This window comes from Nyctibius grandis, chromosome 1 (assembly GCF_013368605.1).
Source record: "Nyctibius grandis isolate bNycGra1 chromosome 1, bNycGra1.pri, whole genome shotgun sequence".
Taxonomy (NCBI): Eukaryota; Metazoa; Chordata; class Aves; order Nyctibiiformes; family Nyctibiidae; genus Nyctibius; species Nyctibius grandis.
In genome coordinates this window covers 105,821,330-105,841,265 of record NC_090658.1, presented here as the reverse complement: position 1 = coordinate 105,841,265, position 19,936 = coordinate 105,821,330, and the positions used below count along the sequence as shown (strand labels likewise).

Genomic DNA, 19,936 nt, shown 5'->3' with positions numbered 1-19,936 from the left:
AGAAAATTCATATATGGCACCCTACTTTTTTAAACAAATGTAGGGAACTGATAGCTCCTGCTGAAATACAGCTTATGGTAGTGGTCAGAATAGGGGTTGATGTATGGAAAGGATGCCGAAGGATTCGTTACAGTCTGCAGTGAAAGACATGAAAAGTGGCTGGAAAAAGCAGCAAGGCACCTTGAATATGTACATGTATGAAACAGGGTTCAGCCCTGCAGAACAGGGCTTAGGGATACTGATGGATGAAAAATTGGACACGAGCCGGCAGTGTGCACTTGCAGCCCAGAAATCCATTGAATCCTGGGCTGCATCAAAAGCAGCGTGGCCATCAGGTCGAGGGAGGTGATTCTTCCCCTCTACTCTACTCTTGTGAGACCCCGCCTGGAGTACTGCATTCAGCTCTGGGGCCCCCAACATAAGAAGGACATGGATCTGTTGGAGCGAGTCCAGAGGAGGGCCACGAAGATGATCAGAGGGCTGGAGCACTTCTCCTGTGAAGACAGGCTGGAGAGTTGGGGCTGTTCAGCCTGGAGAAGAGCAGGTTTTGGGGGAGACCTTATTGCAGCCTTTCAATATATGAAGAGGGCTTATAATAAAGACAGAGAAAGACTTTTTACCAAGGCCTGTAGTGATAGGACAGGGAGCGATGGTTTTAAGCTGAAAGAGGGTAGGTTTAAGTTGAACTTGAGGAATTATTTTTATGAGGCTGGTGAGACACAGGAACAAGTTGCCCAGAGAAGTTGTGGATGCCCCATCCCTGGAAGTGTTCAGGGTAAGGTGGGATGGGGCTTTGAGCAACCTGATCTAGTGAAGGACGTCCCTGCCCATGGCAGAGGGGTTAGACTAGATTATTTTTGAAGGTCCCCTCCAACCCAAACAGTTCCGTGATATTTCTATACAATACATTTCCAGGGCTGGTGCAGTGGAAGGGCTTAGATCACTGCTCGAAGAAGCTGGGAGAGTGCAGAGGGTCGCACATGACAGTTGTGGTCCTTGAGGTCATCCATCTGCACCTTCCACCATCCCACAGGCTTGAACAAACTGAGTATCAAGGGGAATTCAAATGCTACCAAACCAGGTTGGCAGTGAGGTAGTCTGTAAGAAGAGCTGATACCTTTTATTAGATAATGAAATAGTAGAGGAAAATATAACAGTTAAAAACAAAAAGAACAAAGACAAGTCTTCAGGTATGGAAGCCCCTCCTGAGGCCTGCAAGAGGAGCTGAAGAGGGAATTGGTGTGGTAACACTTCCATATTCGTGTTGCAATTGGGGTGGAGAATTAGGCCCATTCCCAGAGGAGAGGGGAGAGAGGACATTTAAACCCGGTCACCGGAATGGGTACAGGTTAAGAAACATGTCATCATTGCAGTAGCTGAGACCCACACGGCACCCTCCCTCGCCCCCATCTTCGTCGGTTCCCCTCAGAGGCACTGGGAGCTGGTGGTGGGGGTGCGCCCCGCTCGCCATGGGGCCGGGCCCCCCCTGAGGCGCGGGGTAGGGCGGCAGAGGGCGGCAGCTGCCGCTGCAGGCCAGCGGGGACTTCCCCTCGGGGGATTCATCCCCTGAAGAGACATCGTTAGGCCTGAAGGGGTCATGGCCACCCTTTGTCATGGGCAGGATGTGCTGGGTGCCGGGGTGTGTGCAGTGCTGGGGGGAAGGGGCTGAGCAGGGCGAGTTGGCGCTGGGGGTCCTCCCGAGGGCCTGGCTCCTGTTCCAGGTCAGCGCCTCTCTGGAGCCCCTGTCCTCCCCAGCTGCCCTTGGGGATGGTGGCCGCCCAGAGAAGCTGCTCAGCGTTGGCTCCCAGGAGCTTTTGCTTAAATGTCCCCCAAAATTAGCAGGTAGCACGTAAGCGTCTGGCTTGGAGAGGAGCAAAGGCAAAGCCTCCCGCGTCGGCACTGCACCTGTCAGAGACTTGGGAAAACAAGGCCTGGTTTAGTAAAACAAGGTGTAGTCTAGCAGCATGGAATAAAAACCGTCCTGTAAGATACCCTCACGAATGCATTCAATTAACACAGGTAACGAAGCAGATGCTGTAGCAGAGCCTCCTTGTAGGGTGGTGCCAGTGGGCTTTAGGGGCAAACCAAACAGGGCTCCCAGCTCACGGGTCTGGGTTTGTTTCACCAGTTTTTGCCCAAAGCCTGTTATACAATGAAATAATTTTTAGACCTTGCATTCACTGCTCTCAGGTCTGCTGCCAGCATAGTCTGAAGCACCTGAAAATGAAATTACGCTAATACATTTGATATCACAGATTTTTTTTTTCTATGGAGTTTGGAAAAGCTAAGTATGATTTTTTTAAACTGATTGTTTTGAAGTGATCTTTTCACTACAATAATATTATGCTTCAGCTTTTTGAGACTCTACTTCTATTTCTAACTGATAAATTTTCCTCTCTTTACATTTTTTTACCCCACAAAAAGTAATTTCATTCAGGGAGGGAGCAGCACACAAGAATTATTCTGATGGATCTTTTTTTTCTGGATATTTCACAACTTCTTTAATTGCCCTAATTATTGGATTGTAATTTTGCAAACTTTAATTCTTTTCAGAATACTCATTCTGTGCTATCATTTCTGATGAGTACTTATAGGTCTCTCTTCTTTGTAATTCTGCTTTTGCATCCATTTAATTATAGTGATTTTCCTGACTGTCAGAGTAGCAAAGCTCCTTTCAGCTGTTCTCCACTCACCATGAGAAGAAATTTCAACAACCTGATGTACGACCCAGCCCACCTTCAGCTGTAGACCGCTGATGCCATAGAGAAAACAGCCTATGTATCACCTGCTCTGTTTTGGGCTCATATATTTTTCTAAAGTTCTCCTCCCTGGTCTATTATGCGCACATTAAAACTGAATCTTTTCAGAAGAATTTTTGCAGATTCAGCGGCACAGGTTCTGCGTGTCAAACCAGAGTCCTGAGTCAGTTGTATCGCAGCCGATCTTGGCAGAACGTGGATATGATGGGTTATTCCCAAGAAAAACCTGCTGGAGAGCCGTGAACTGGAAAGCCAGCTGAGGGTAAATGGTATCACTCTGACTGCACAGAGTCAGACCAGCTGAAGAGCAGGCTCTACAATTAGATATTTATGACATCTTTGGTCTGTTTCTACTCCCACACAATTTGAAGTGAAAACATCAGGAAGATGTTGTAGGAAGGGAAAGACGAAGACATATCTAGAGGGAACTTGCTCTCAGCAAGACCAGTAGGCTCAGGTATAAAAGAAAAAAAGCCACGTGGCTCAGTAACATTTCCTAGGTGAGGACTATTTTAGTTTTCATAGGGACAAAATTAAACCAGTGATATGAAAATCATTGTTTCTGTATTTGTTAGAGATTTACACAGTGCCTCAGCTGCTTTTTCTTAAGCTCATGTTCCCAGGCGCTTGTGTCAAAAGTCCACCACCAGTCCATTCTGTACTCTCTGATTGTCCCATCCCAAGTCACAGAATCATAGAATGTTAGGGATTGGAAGGGACCTCGGAAGATCATCTAGTCCAATCCCCCTGCCGGAGCAGGATTACCTAGATCATATCACACAGCAACGCGTCCAGGCGGGTTTGGAATGTCTCCAGAGAAGGAGACTCCACAACCTCTCTGGGCAGCCTGTTCCAGTGTTCGGTCACCCTCACCATAAAGAAGTTTTTCCTCATATTTATGTGGAACCTCCTGTGTTCCAGCTTGCACCCATTGCCCCTTGTCCTGTCAAGGGATGTCACTGACAAGAGCCTGGCTCCATCCTCATGACACTTGCCCTTTACATATTTATAAACATTAATGAGGTCACCCCTCAGTCTCCTCTTCTCTAAGCTAAAGAGACCCAGCTCCCTCAGCCTCTCCTCATAAGGGAGATGTTCCACCCCCTTAATCATCTTCGTTGGCTCTGCGCTGGACTCTCTCTAGCAGTTCCCTGTCCTTCTTGAACTGAGGGGCCCAGAACTGGACACAATATTCCAGATGCAGCCTCACCAGGGCAGAGTAGAGGGGGAGGAGAACCTCTCTTGACCTGCTAACCACACCCCTTCTAATACATCCCAGGATGCCATTGGCCTTCTTGGGCACCAGGGCACATTGCTGGCTCATGGCTCCTGCTGTCCACTAGGACCCCCAGGTCCCTTTCCCCTATGCTGCTCTCCAACAGGTCTGTCCCCAACTTGTACTCATACATGGGGTTGTTCTTGCCCAGATGCAGGACTCTACACTTGCCCTTCTTATATTTCATTAAATTTCTCCCCACCCAACTCTCCAGCCTGTCTAGGTCTCTCTGAATGGCTGCACAGCCTTCCCGTGTGTCAGCCACTCCTCCCAGTTTGGTGTCATCAGCAAACTTGCTGACAGTGCACTCTATTCCCTCATCCAAGTCATCAATAAATATATTGAATAGAACTGGTCCCAGTACCGACCCTTGAGGGACTCCGCTAGACACAGGCCTCCAGCTGGACTCTGTCCCATTGACCACCACTCTCTGGCTTCTTTCCTTCAGCCAGTTCACAATCCACCTCACTACCCGATCATCCAGACCACACTTCCCCAGTTTAGCTGCGAGGATGCTGTGGGAGACTCTGTCAAACGCTTTACTGAAATCGAGAGAGACCACATCCACAGCTTTACCACCATCTATCCACCGGGTTACGTCCTCATAAAAGGCTATCAAGTTGGTTAAGCATGACTTCCCCTTGGTGAAGCCATGGTGACTGCCCCTAATGATCCCCCTATCCTTGATATGTCTAGAGACAGCACCAAGGACAAGTTGTTCCATCACCTTTCCGGGGATGGAGGTGAGGCTGACCGGTCTATAGTTACCCAGGTCCTCCTTCTTGCCCTTTTTGAAGACTGGAGTGACATTCGCTTTCCTCCAGTCCTCAGGCACCTCTCCTGTTGCCCATGACTTAGCAAAGATAATGGAGAGTGGCCTAGCAATGACTTCCGCCAGCTCCCTCAGCACCCGCGGGTGCATCCCATCAGGGCCCATGGATTTATGGATGTCCAGATTGCTTAATTGGTCCCTGACCCAACCCTCATCTACCAAGACAGATTCCTCCTCTATCCTGACTTCTTCTGGGGCCTCAGGGGTCCGGGGCTCCTCAGGACAGCCTCCAGCAGTATAGACAGAGGCAAAGAAGGCATTCAGTAACTCCGCCTTCTTTTTATCCTCTGTCTCCAGGGCCCCCACCTCATTCATCAGTGGGCCTACATTGCCTCTAGTGTTGTTTTTACCTGCAATGTATTTGAAGAAGCCCTTTCTGTTGTCCTTGACCTCTCTTGCAAGGTTTAATTCCAAGGAGGCCTTAGCTTTCCTAGTTGCCTCCCTACATCCTCTGACAACAGACTTATATTCCTCCCAAGTGGCCAGCCCCTCCTTCCATGATCTGTACACCCTCTTCTTCCACTTGAGTTTGCCCAGCAGTTCCCTGTTTAACCATGCAGGTCTCCTGGTACCCTTTCTTGACTTCCTACCTGCTGGGATGCTCTGATCTTGAGCTCGGAAGAAGCAGTCCTTGAATGCTAACCAACTCTCTTGGTCCCCCTTACCTTCTAGTACCCTGTCCCATGGGATTTCCCCTAGCAATTGCTTGAAAAGGCCAAAGTTGGCCCTCCTGAAGTCCAGGGTTGTGATTTTGCTAGCTATTCTGTTCCTGCCACATGAGATCCTGAACTCTACCATCTCATGGTCACTACAACCAAGGCTGCCCTCAACCTTCACCTCTTCAACCAGACCCTCCTTGTTAGCGAGCACAAGATCCAGCAACGCTCCTCTCCTAGTTGGCTCATCCACCATTTGCATCAGAAAGTTATCATCAATGCACTGGAGGAGCCTCCTGGACTGAGGATGGCTGGCTGAGTAGGCCTCCCAGCAAATATCAGGGTAGTTGAAATCCCCCATGACAACCAGGCTCTGTAATTGAGAGACTGCTCTCAGCTGCCTGTAGAAGGCCTCATCACCCTCCTCATCCTGATGCAGTGGCCTGTAATAGACACCCACAACAGTATCACCCCTGCCAGCCTGCCCCTTAATTCGCACCCACAAACTCTCAACTCACTCCTGATCCGCCCCTGGACAGAACTCAATACATTCTAGCTGCTCACTCACATAAAGAGCAACTCCACCACCTCTCCTTAGCGGCCTGTCTTTCCTGAACAGGACATAGCCATCCATGACCACATTCCAGTCATGCGAGGCGTCCCACCAAGTCTCTGTAATTGCCACTAGATCATAGCCCCCGGACCGAACACAGATTTCTAACTCCTCCTGTTTATTCCCCATGCTGCATGCATTGGTGTACTGGCACTTCAGGGACCGAGCTGAGCACACCGATTTCACCCTAGGGGGATGGGAGGCCTCGTGGTCTACCTCAACACTAGAGCGTTGCCCCAGTGGTGCAAGCCCAGCTACAACCCCATCCCCCTTCGAATCTAGTTTAAAGTTCTCCGAATGAGCCCTGCTAATTCCTGTCCCAGAACCCTTTTGCCTCTAGTCAGTCTGTCTCCATGAGAATCGCTCCTGAGCTCTGGTTTTAGTGTCCTCCAGTATTTCCAGTATAGTATTTCCAGTAGAAATAGCTGCAGCTCCTAAATCCATATTCCATTCAAATGGGTTTAACTTCCTTTGTTCACTATTTTAATGTACTTCTTGGGCTCCTGGATCTCCCTGCTTCCCCATGTTGTCCATTTAAGAAGTCTGTTCCCACCCAGCCCAATTATCCCGTTTGTCCCTAACTGAAGGGGCACTGATTACTATCCCGAACACCAGGCTGGGGAGGATGCACCACCTCCAGCACATCAAAAGACAAACTGCATGTGAAGACTGGTGGTGTACAGGTGTGTGTAACACAGCCTTTGCAAGGAAGTTCGGTGGAGACAGCCTCACTGCTCTACCCAGTTCCCTCTGTCAAGCACGTGGCAGTCCATGGAATCTCTGTAGATGCTTTCACAAGTGTTTCTACACCCAGCAGAGCTGATGTTTTAACGTCAGTGCTTCTGTAAGTCCTTTAAAGCACCCTTCTGCCTTCAAAGCCTGGAGACCTAAGAAGCAAGCAGGGCACACCAGGCAGAGGTGATGCACCTTCCCCTTGTCAACCCTAGCAAAACCCAGGGGGGACAAGCAGAGGTGGAGGGTGCCTTCGCTTCTTTCCATGTCAACGGAGGACCTCAGGACACATGTCAATGTGGAGAAAACAACATCCCACTGTCTCTCCAAGGGTGGGACAGTGTCTTCTGCACCTGAGGGTGCCCTCACAGCTCTTGGGAGTCTGCAGGTGGGTGAATACTGCTCAGAGGCAGCTGCCCTGCAGGAGAGCATCTCTCTCCCTGATGGGCATTAAGTCTGTGGATAAAACAATCCAGGCCTGCTACTGAAGTAGCTGGGTTTTCCTAAATAAAAGTTGGGGGACTGGAGGAAGAAGGACTAAGGATTTCCGGATTTGCTTTGTTAATGACAAGTTTGTTTTGTTAAGATACCATACATAGTATATAATAGGCATATCATATAGGTAATGTTATATATTGTATTCTATAGTAAAACAGTATACGGTGCGTGTGTGTGTATGTGTACACACATACACTTTGGAGCGGGACCAGAGGAGGGCCATGAAAGTGATCAAAAGGCTGAAGCACTTCTCTTAAGAAAACAGGCTGAGAGAGTTGGGGCTGTTCAGCCTGAAGAAGCGAAGGCTCCAGGAAGGCCTTATAGCAGCCTTCCAGTACCTGAAGGGGGCCTACAGAAAAGCGGGAGAGGGGCTTTTTACAAGGGCATGTAGTGATGGGACGAGGGGTAACGGTTTTAAACTGAAAGAGGGTAGATTTAGATGAGGTATTAGGAGGAAATTCTTGACTGTGAGGGTGGTGAGACACTGGAACAGGTTGCCCAGAGAAGTTGTGGATGCCTCCACCCTGGCAGTGTTTAAGGCCAGATTGGATGGGGCTTTGAGCAACATGGTCTAGTGGAAGGTGTCCCTGCCCATGGCAGTAGGGGTTGGAACTAGATGATCTTTAAGGTTCTTTCTAACCCAAACCATTCTATGATTCTATGGTTCTATGAATGTTCCTCCTGAATTCGGTTATTGCCAAAAGTATTTCCCAGTTTTCAAGTGTTCATGTGTTACAATTTTCTCATGGGGTGGTGCAATCGATACTTTAAGTTAAATCCAATTAAAATATTCTAATATTCTTCTTCAATGTCAATATTGATTAGAATAAATATCTAATTACTTTATTCCCAGATTTCTTCATAAATAATTTAATTTCTGGAGCAGCACTAACAAAAAAAATTGTAGGAATTTTTTCTGAAGACAACTCTTGCATTTAAAAAAAGGAAAGAGCTGTGTCTCTGAAGCTATGTCCATGCTGCTGAATAAATGAGGGCCAAGGACTGTTGTTGGTAACAGGGACCAAAAGGCATGGCCTGGCAGTGTCCACACTATATTCTGTCCTTGAGTGACCTCTGGACCTGAAGTGAAATGATGCAAGGGCTGTGTTGCAGCCCACCAAGGGCTGTTTTTCACAGCATCAGCTTCAGTTTCTTACTGCCTGTGGCTTGCAGTGTGATGGCATGTAGGGGCACAGGTAGGTTCAAAGCCAGCTGTGTACAGTGAATGGACCCAAACCCGATGTAACCTTGTCCAGAATCCTGCCAGGGAATGGTCCCTGGCACGCGCTGTCCTCCTGACCTGTGCCAGGGCATTTTGTCTGTGAGCACAAGTTAGCACTGGCCAAATCCATGGCAGGGACCATGTGAATAGTGAGGAGATTGAGCCTGCCCTCCAGCCCTGCTTTGTTTACCAGTATAGATGTAATCCCCTGCTGCCACCAGGCCCAAAGAAACTCCAGATGGGGGGTGCTGGCAGTGGATTATAGTGCTGAGCAGAGCAGGATGCTCAGGAGACCCCTGCTCCTTCTTGGTCTCATCATGTGCAGGCAGAATGCGGAGATGTAAAGCCTGCTCCCACCTAGACCCAAAGCCCAGATAGCCTCCACCGTACCTTGAACCATGGATCACTGACCCCACAATTTCACTGATTGATAAAGAGCGTTACCTCAACTTCCTGGATTCTTTTTAATCTTGGAGAAGATGGAGAAAAAGCTGTCTGTGCTTTTTGGATTGATCTTCTTGCTTCTGCTTCTAGTTTTGTTTCTGGACGTGGATGGTCATGAGCTCCTTTGGACTTTAGAAAGGAATTATGATGTGTTAAATTTAGAAACAACCTTGTTATTAATCATAAGGGAGCAGAATTTGTAGCACAGGCCAAAACCACACATATGGCCTGATTTAATGCTTTGTATTTAATAAGACTGATTTATGTGAGCTCAAGTAACAAACATAGAGGAAGTATGATGGGTAGAAATTCTCTGAAATCATAAAACCAGTGCATCACACTTATGTGCAGAAGAGACTCCCCTGTAGAAGGCGCAAGGTTTTCTGCAGCCTGGCTACAGTGGCCCTGCAGTCATTTCCGTTCTTCTCACACTTCAGACACATTTATCAGAACATTAATTTCCATTAGCTTCCACAGAGAATTAATTTTATTTAACCTGCACGTAAGTGAAAGGCTGGAAAACAGGAGCCAGTTCAGTGGTTATGGTACTAAACTAGGACTACAGCTTCCAGAAATAGTGCCCATTATTTAAACACTTGCATACACTGTTTTCCAGATATAAGCTACATATAATGCACAGATGTCATTTTACATAGACAATGCCTTGGGTACAACCATTTCCTGATCTAAGATAGCCTCATGCTTGTGCGTGGTGCCTTGGAGAGGAGGTTGAGATAACATGGCATTTCTGACTTTTTGAAGGATTTGTTGGTTCCTGTGTACCTGAGGCAAAGTGCTTCAAAATCAACAGGTTTTCACGGGAGCCTAAATAAAAAATATATGCTGTAAAATCATAGTAGCATAGGCTAATTTAGGTTGGAAGGGACCTCCGGAGGTCTAGCTCAACCTCCTGCTCAGGCAGGACTAACTTCAGAGTTACAGCAGGTTGCTTAGGACTTTGCCCACTCCTTGTGAAAATTTTTCTCCTTACAGTCATTTGACCTTGTCATATTCAACGACCCTTATTTGTTGGAACAAAAAATGTCCTTAATCAATCTAAAAAAACAGTCTTTAAAAACAACTTGCATAATGTAAGGTAATTTTATACCAACCTGAAAAAATATGAATTGGCCTTCATGCCTCCAGAAGTTGGTAACTGGGTAACCACCATGTCCTCGGCAGGAAAGGAGATGCAGGGGTCCATTGCAGTTTGGACAGCATTTCCCTGGAGCAAAGATGGTGGGAAATATTTTCTACACAACATCGATCAGATGAATCCCATGTGATACAACTGTTCACTGGTGGTGGATTGCCACTTCTGGTTTGGGGCTCAGAAACTACACTGAGAAAAACTATGCAAAAAACTTTCAAATGTAAGCGAAAATCAATACAAGCAAAGTAAACATTGCCTTTATTCTGTTCCATTATTAAATATAACTGGGATAAATTATTACTATTATAGCTTTATTATCTTTTCATCATTTATTATCATGGCCAGTTTTAGTTGTTTTTAGTGTTCTTGCCTGATTTTTCGAGAGGACATCATTCTGATCTCAGTGAGTGCTTGAGTAATACCTTTCTTCAGCCAAAATGTTCATCAGATCCAGAAATCGATATGTGCTAGCTCTACCGAGCAATCAACAACTGTTCGGAATGGTCTCCTTAAAAAATGTGTGTGCAGCTCATGTTCTCTATTTGCATTGTCTTGCTCCAGTGACATGACTATGAGGCCTATTTTCCAATCATCATAGTTTATGAGTAACTTCTTTCCTGCAAGACTTACCTCCTGAGTTACTCTTGGGCCCATGCAATAATGAAGCCAGCACTCAGGTCGGTAGGAACAGCACAGCAGGAAGCTGCCTGTACTGCACAGCTTTCTCAGTAGCCTCACTCATGGGCCTGAGAAGGCTGGGTATCAACTTCTAGCCATTAGAAATAAGAGATTTAAAAAGAAAAAAAAAAACCCAAACAAGTAAACAACTCCTCCCCCAAAAGTAAGAGACATAAAATGCATTGTTCCAAAATCGAGAGTTGCATTTGAATATAAGGAACAGCAGCGGGAAGGCTGGATAATCCAAAGTGTAACCTCTACTTGGATTTCTTTTATGTTGTGTTCACTTAAGAACTGCCATATAATGAACAGCCATGTTCATACTCACGCTGTTGTTTTTGCCTAGCTTTATCACATATGGCTGGTCTTAGGTAGATCTTCCTCCCATCCATGGTCGAGCAGTTGTTGCTGCAGACCACCACCCCAAGGCAGGACTTTTTTAAGATGCGAGAGTTGTGGTTGTTGGTGTTTCTCATTGCCCAGCTGCTGTGGTGCCTCTGAGCATTTTTATCCTCTGAGCTATAGATATGTTTTACGTAGGAATCTGGCCATTCTTGAAACCAGTCTATCTGTCTTATGTCCTGTGGAGAGACCAAAGCAAGACATGTTTTAGGCTGGTGCAAGAGCCCAGCAGACCTGATCCTCCTCTGGGTGTCCCCTAGCATGGGTGACTCCAGCATTGCGGCAGGTGATGCTGGTTGGCAGGAGGGAGCAGTGGAGAGAAGGCAGAAAAAACACAGCTCCCCATGTCTCCCCACGAGCCCCAAAGCATCAGGAAAGCCTGGACAGGAGGCTGTTCTCACTCACCCACGGGTCCAGCTCAGTGCAGGACCTCCCTGGGAGAGGAAGGTGGGATGCCTGACATAAAATAGCAGATACTTTCCATGCAGGCAGCAGTCACCGCCTGAGTAACTTCTGTCAGCTTTTATGGCAGAGATCCTGCTTTGCCTTTCAGGCTATTCACAGCAGCGTTACACCGAATCATTTGGCTTGATTTGGCTCAGCTCGCTGGAAAAAAGGCAAATACTGAGACTATGCACACATTTGTAGGTCTTTAGTTCTGGGCTTTGTTTCATTTTGGCCTGACTGCTGGGAAAGGCTTCCACGGTGATTTTTCTGAAGTCCAAAACAAAGAAACCTGACATTGTGGTCAGATTTTATTTTCCCTGCTATGGATTAAGCAAAAAAAAAACCCAAGGACAACACCGTAAGGAACAATAAAAATAAAACTCAATGGAAAAAACCCAAAGGACCAAACAGACATCACCTCAGTGGGTACAGTCAACGCAGTAAAATGCAGTAAGCTGTAAAGTGCCTAACACACCCGCTGATGGTTTTGAGGGAAAAGGTCTTGTAAGGGTACAAAAACTTAGAAGGAATTTCCTTGAAATTGCTGATCCCAGCCACTGAGAACCATTACGGCAGCAAGAACATCAACTGAGAAGATAAAAACTCCTATTCTCCCACAGGAGCCACCAGATAGTGTAGGAAAGGGTGTGGAGGAAGCCTCCAGGCTGAAATGCAGAGGAAGGTGACTTTGGGGTGGAGGGTGGGGAAGGAGGCAGCCTGGGACATGGAAGCTTTTGGTGTACAGCAGTGGCATAGTAGGGAAGAGACTGGGATCATGTAAGAAGACAGGGTTGGGAGGTAGAGGTGTCATGGTTTAAAGCTGGGCCGGCTATTAAACCTGTGGCAGATGCTCTCTGTTATCCCCCCCCCCCTCCCCCCAAAGGGAAAGGGAAAGGGAAAAGGGAGAGGGGCTTCCGGGTAGGAAAGTTAAAACAGTTTTAATAAACTATAATAATGAAAAAGAGTATAATAATAATAATAGACATAATCAAATATATACAAATATATATACAAAACCAAGATTGAGCTCCCCCGATGTCGGCCACGTCACCACCGGCACTGCAGGGCAGGCTCCAGGAAGGCCCAGGCTGGGCCTAGCGACGGTCAAGAGCTGGATTCAGGGATGCACGGATCGGGATCGGGGGCAGCAGGAAAACAGACGGAGTCCTCCTTGGACACCGGCCATAGCAGAAAGAGAGCAAGACCCTCGTGATCCCCCCGCTTTATACCGAGAATGACGTGTATGGGATGGAATACCCTCGTTGGTCAATTTTTGGTCACCTGCCCTGTCCGCTCACCCCTGCAGCTGCGACCCCCCTTCGGCTCTTCACTCATAAGCAGTGAGGAATTCAGCAGTGACCTTGGTTTCTCTAAGACTAAGTACAGCAAGAGCCTTTCTGCATAACATCCCTACCGGTGCCTCAGCGATAACTACAAACTTTGAGCGTTGTCAGTCCTGGAAGCAGACACTGTCTGCAAAACATGCAGTTAGTTTCAGAAAGTGCAGTTACTTAGAGGAGACTTAGCTGAAAGTAAAAATCACTGAAAGGAAAATCGGCCTGGTTTAGGCCAAACCAGGACAAGAGGGCAGAACTGGACACTGAAGGACCGCAGCAGAAGGAATCTGGCACAAATATACTGAGGTGAGGGACAGGGAGATGACATTGGTGTGCAGGGTGCTGTGGGCTTTCAGTGGAGAGCATGGTTGAAATTTTTAGGTAAGAGGACTAGAAAAGGACTGAGGGAGAGAAAGATCACTATTCTGCCTCTCAGCAAATCTCTGCAAACATGATGCAAGCTTTTCCTTGGTGCTCATGAAAGGAGCGGTGTCTGCACATGGAAAGCCAGCCCGCTTGCCTGGAGCCTGATCTGCAGCCAGGCTGAGCTCCCAGAGTTGCAAGGCGGTCATGGGTGTTGTGCTCACTTCTCATAAAGCACTACCCAGGGCAAAAAGCAAGTCCTGGACATCTCCAATTCTTTTCCCCTGCTTTCTCTGTACCTCATCCACCAGTGGACTAGAAAGGCAACGCATCTGCAGCATTGATGTTCATGTATCAGCATCTCTTTCAATAATACATTTAAGGAAAAATGCATGGAAACTTAAATATTTGCTCAATAGTTTCTAGTTTTAAGTAAAACACTGTCCGATACCTTGAGGTGGCAAAGAGAATAAAGGCAATGAGGAATAGATGACTGAGAAAGCATTTAGGATCAGCAGTGAAGTGGAGACAACTGGTCAGAACTGGGTAAATTTCTAAGACACAGACACATACCTGGGGAAGTTTGATGTCATTGATATCCCAACTTGTCATGTCTCCATGTTGGGAAGCAGAGTCCTCCTGCTCCATAACAACATAATCTGCACCTTTCAGCATTTTTGAATTCCTTCCCAAAGTTAGAGCGAAAGTTTCTCCTGGCTGCTTTTGAAGTTGACTGGCTGTCAGTGCTCTCAAGCAGTTTACAACCAGGAAGCTGTTTCCTGAAGCTAAATGATAGAGAGGCTGCTCATTAAAGATAAAAATCAGTGTTCTTCTGCCAGAAAAACTTGTTCCATTAAAAGTTTTGCAAGCTGGCAATGCAATGGAAAATATAGCTTAGAGATAGCCTGTGATGTTACAGAGGCATCGTTAACAGCAAGCAAATCATGCCTTTGTCATCTGTTTTGTTTTGCTCCGTCTCCTCTCATACCAGGTTTATAGTCACGTAACTCTGCTCACAGGCTCTTTGTACATCTGATCTGACTCCAGCTCAGTATTTCCAGAGCCAAACCGATTGAGAAGCTCAGTGGCTGCTAAAGGCTCTTTGAGTCGCTGCTTACCCATTAGATATTTCACACGCTGCCCATGAAAAAGGTGAGCAACAAGAGGGGACGGCTGCACCGTTTCAGATAAAATGGTGCTCAACCATTTAAAATATTTTTGGCATCTCTGAGAGCTTACCAATTGCATGAGAGAAGTGTAGAAAAGGAGGTTGGGCTACTGCATTTTCCTGTCTTAACAGCAGACTGAAGTAAAAAAATCCACCAAGATATGCTTGTTAAAACCAACAGGTTTTGCCTGAAATCTTGTAAAGCAGGCAGTTGCCCTACTCTGAATCTCAGTACCAGCCAAACTCTGAATCTCAGTTTTGGGGTTTGTTTCCTTTGGCAAAAAGAGAAAAGGTGAATCAGAAAATGAACAGGCCAGTTTTTTCTTTCTGGAAACTGGGAAAGTTTCAACTGTTTCAGGAAGGTCACTGTAATTTATGTCAGTTAAGGATTTGTTAAAGACTACTGAGCAGTGGGAGAAGTAAGATGCACGTGATGTGATTTTATTTCATAGACTTTATTAAACATAATTTATTTTATTGTTATTTCTGGCTCTGCATATGCATGGCCCTTGGAAAGTGCCTTAGCCTTCACGTCCTTAGTTTACCCATTTATAAAGTACCTGTGCGGTGAGGAATTTGAACTGAGGCTGGTTCTTGGAGGGCAACTAACCCATCACAGGTTCAAACAAGATGATAGACGAGAGGAGAAGGGAATGCCACTGCTCAGAAATACAAGCAAGGTGTTCATATATTTTCATATTGTGCTACAAAGAAAATGGAGCTAGTAAAGTCAGGACAAACAAAATCTGAGCTGCATTGGAAAACTGAATTGAATTTATTAAACAATGACCCTTGACTATTGTGTTCTCTAAAACATGAAATGATTTGTTATATAATTCAAAATGATAGTCTCATTGCTTTTAAAATTATTTTTCAAAATGAGATGGCTTAGAAATTGATTTTTAATTTCCTTTTTATTAGAGAAAATGGAATGTTTCTTCTTTTATGTTACATTGATAGAGATAAAAAAATAATTAAATATTACCTTAAAGTTTAATGAAAGACACAGATAATTTCATAATAATACGCAGAAAAAAATAAGTTACAGAGACATACATATCTAGTTACTTGCAGGCAAAGGATGAAATAGTAGCAAAATCTCTGAGCGATAATTACAGGATGATGTGACATATTAAATTTCTGATTGTTATTTGTGTAGCTTTAAATATTGCTAAAGTGTAGCAGCTTTATAAATTATAAGTTCTGAAATATTTTTCTTCCTTTTTCTCTCCTCTCCTCTCCTCTCCTCTCCTAACCACTCAAGAGCCCAGAGGCAGAGTGAAAACAACTGGCAAATTCAAAAGTGAGGCAAAGAAATGCATTTTTTCATTCACTATATACTTAGTATCAGTTTGTCTAATGAAAGCTATTTCCTCTCCCTACAAGTCTTGCCCCACCTATTTTTTTAGTTTCTTCTGCTATAGCATTACTACTAGTATTGCTGTAGTATGTCATGAAGGTAGAACACTAGGCAAGACTGAAAAAAAATAAAAAACATAGGAAAGAAATAATATTTGAAGATCTACTATTTAATACTTATATCTGTGTAAAATCTGAAATATGGTATAATACATTTAGAAAGAGATATTAAGACTCATATTTTATAACTTATGGAAATTTTTAACTAGCAAGGATTAGGAAGGTTTCTTCTGTTTTCCTTAGAAGTACTTGGTATTGACCACTTAGGAAAAGGATTATGAATTTTTAAAAGAGATTACATATATTACCAATTTACATGAGACTACAGGTTAAATTAATTCAATATAATCTGCAAGCTCTTATTTGGAAGGACAGTCTTGCAGACCATAACAACAGACAGATGTCAGGAGTTCTTCAGCAGTCATCCCGACAAGAGATCAAGGACTGGAAAAAGCCCTGGAGCCCTAAAGAGCCTCTTGCATTCAGGCTCACGCTCTGGAGAGGGCTGTGCAACCCTGCAGAGCAACGCCTGGGGAAAGCAGCTGTGGCTGCAGAGGTTGCCCACGGCTGTCTTTGGCTGCCAGGCTCTGCTGAAGGACAGTAGCTGGTGGCAGGAACGCATGGATGGAGGTTATTAGAGAGTGGTCACCAGACTGGGCTCCTTTCTTGTATTGTTTTACCACCACGTGAAGAAGGTACTTTTGTCAGTGCTCCCATCAGTCTTCCTTTTTCTCTCTTTGGTGTCATCTTTCAGCGACGACAACCTTTAACCGATCTCAGGTGCAGTTGGTGGCCCTTTACATGGGCTGAGTTACCTGCCCTGCCAACAGTTTCACTGTCTTCCATGGCTACCTTTGTGCCTTGCCTTCAAGTGCATGATTTTCTCTGAAAGGTTCTCCCTGCTGATGGGAGGACTCCTGTGTCTCCTCCACCACAGGCCTTGGCCTTTGCATGCTTCTTGTCCTTTTTCGGTCCCTCTTTTATTACTGCAGTGTTTCATGATGCTGCACCACAGGAACCAAGGAATATGCATGTTTGGATGACAACTCTATTATACCAAGGTGCTACTGATACTCCTTGTGGAATATTTCTCCAGATTGGCCTGACAACTTTTTTTTCTTTTTTCAAATACATTCTATAGACTTAAAATAACAATTTTATCTTCCAGTTCAACCTTGCTATTTGATCAACTGTGGCAGCAGGATGAAATAATATGATTAGACTCCCAGATGTGGAGCATAAACTCACTACAAATAGACATGTCATTTGTAATGAGAAGACATGTGAAAAAGTGCACTGGGGATGCTGCTCATTTTCTGGAGACAAGCTTTTGTTCCCAGATGGCCCTGGCATATCCTCAAGTTGGCTGCCTCTATATTCAACATCATTTGAAATGCTTATGCTGTCTTCACCATTCAGTATCCAAAAGTGAAAGCTTCTCCTCTGTGGTCTGGCTCTTTGAAAGAAAGATGGACGTATTTTGAGATGGAAGTATTTTTAAATCCTTGGTTGGTTTTATTTGTCCTTCGTTTCTCTTTAATTCTTTTCTTGAAACTGGTATTGTTAATGTCCTTGATATCAAAACCTGCTGATGATCTCGTACTTCTGTTCAGTTACCATATTTCTGAATTCTGGACTGCTCTGGATAAGAAGTCAGTTGTAGGCAGTGTAGTTCTTCTAGCTTCAGTCACATTCATTGAACACTTTTTTTTTTTTTATTTAAAAGTTTAATTTCCTACCCCTGTCCAGACATCCTCTTTCTAGAAGTGCTGTCTGAAATGACATATTCTGCAGGGTTCTCTGATGGTCACATCATATAAAACAGACACGTCTACACCATAGATTATAAACCAGACAGATTAGCCTGGAATTCACCTCAGAGCTCAAACACTGATGAATGTCTTGGACTCTTTTTTTTGTCAGACTACAAATATGTAGTTTGCATCACTTTTGCCCACACAGGGTTAGGTCACTACTCAGTACAGACTCAGAGGATGGCTTTGTCAGACCGCTTGGGAGGTACTGTGTATTGCCTGCCTGTATTGCACAGAACAGACATGCACATGCAGACAATTGTAGCACCTTACTAAGGGAATATTAAAATCCTGCTGATGAGGTGGTAATTTCTTGAACCGCTCTAACTCAACAGCTTGCAATCATCTCAGTTCTTCCTCTGTGTCAGTCGAATGATACTTCAGTCAGCTGCAATATTCTCATTTTTCATTTTCTAGTTACTTCCCTAGCTGTTTCGAGCAGACAGATGTGGTTGTGGGCATGATTTGCCAGAGGCTCTGCCACATGTGCTTCACGTCCACACACTTGCATCACGTGTAGTAAATATCTCTGCCAGGCCTCTCAGTTCCTCTTCTTGAGGAAACTGATATTCATCCACTTGTGGATTAGCTCCCAAGCAGTGTTCTCAGTTCATAGCCTCGTAGTTGTATGACTCCCCGTTGAACAGAATAATATGAATGATCTATTAAGACTTTTTTTTTTTCCCTCAGGGCAGTGTTTTAGCATCAAATGCTAGGAATATATCTGCAGAGAATGTAGCTCCAACCAAAAGGCTTGGGGCCCGAGGTCTTTTTGATCATGTGTTTGAGATGCTTGAGTGTATGCAAATAGATGTTTCACTTTATTTCTCGGTAGCTCTTTATTAAAGCTGTGAGCTCTAATGCTTTGGCAGTGAAGTCTAGCTTTCTATTCACTTTATTGATCTCTCTAATTTTTTCTCTTAACATATCAGACACTCTGCAAAAGCATGTGATGCTCTACACAACTCTATTTATTTCCTGGGGTAAAATTCATGGTAGGCTATTCCACTGACGGCAAAAATCCATCATAACAGCATTAATAGTGGGATGCTGTGATGGACTCAGGTCTGGATAAAATTTTGGTTTAACTAACTGGTGCATCTTGCTGACTGTATAAACTATCTTTCATGGTTTTTTTTTCTAAATCATAAATCCACATTCTTTAGCTGAAATCACTGGCTTCTGTGGATTACCTAAAATTTTAGTTGGAGCGCTTTTTGTGGGTCTTAGGCTTAAAAATTTCAATATTTTAGTGGCAGTATTATAATGTAATATAAAAATGACTTTGATTTATGGCCATTCTGCTTTCTTATTTTGCTAGTTTTCAAAGCCTAGTGCATTCACTCATGTTGTCTCTTGATCTGACATTCAGTTTCTCATCTTACCTTTGCATCTGGTGCAAATGCATTTCATTTTGTTGTTCTGCCTGGCATGAACATCACATGCATGCAAAATCTCATCTCATGGATTGACACTTGCTTACTGAACGTGGTGCTTTTCTCTTCCTTGCAATTCTGTAATAATCCCTTTTGTGATTTAAAGCATGTCTAATTGCTAAATGAGTTGTCTTTCATGTCCATCTGCTTCAGAACAGGAATTTGGCATGTCACTATGATTATTGTTTTCCTTGTTCCCTCTCTGTTGTTGCAATATGCATTTCTAATTGTTCATGTTGTAGGAACTTGGTGTCATTTCTGCTATCTCTGACAGCACTCTGCTTTTCTCCAGGGTCAGATGGAGTATCATATCTACTGATTCACCCTCAGCTGCAGGTAATTCCAAAATAAATCCTATCAGCTAATCATGCCCTAACTTCAGGACAAGCCACTGTTCTTGGTATAATCAGCTGTCTGTGGTGATCCTATATGCATACCATGTTCCTGTTTCTACAGACTACATTGTCTCACAGACTCAGGTAGAATTATAAAGGTGTTCAGGTAGAATTATAAAGCTGTTATACATACAAGAATGAGAGGAACATTTCCATATCTTGGGCAACTGAAAGGAGCACCTTGTGGGAGAAACTTGAGTGTCATTCCAGTTGCTTGCTTTGCAACAGGGCAAAACTTGCTTTACTCCTGAGAAAGCATAGCTACTCCTCCAATTGAGCTGGGCTCAGTATC

At 44.7% G+C, this 19,936-nt stretch overlaps 1 protein-coding gene across 1 annotated transcript; it reads right to left on the bottom strand.

The window, feature by feature from the left end:
• Nucleotides 1-1,425: 1,425 nt before the first annotated feature.
• GCM1 (glial cells missing transcription factor 1) lies at nt 1,426-14,087 on the bottom strand. Its single transcript, XM_068414500.1, has 6 exons — nt 13,986-14,087; nt 11,192-11,444; nt 10,145-10,257; nt 9,033-9,161; nt 1,621-1,915; nt 1,426-1,448 (listed from the first exon to the last, which is right to left on the bottom strand). The coding sequence occupies exons 1-6, from the start codon at nt 14,085-14,087 to the stop codon at nt 1,426-1,428; spliced, it is 915 nt and encodes a 304-aa protein (XP_068270601.1).
• Between the last annotated feature and the right edge of the window lie 5,849 nt (nt 14,088-19,936).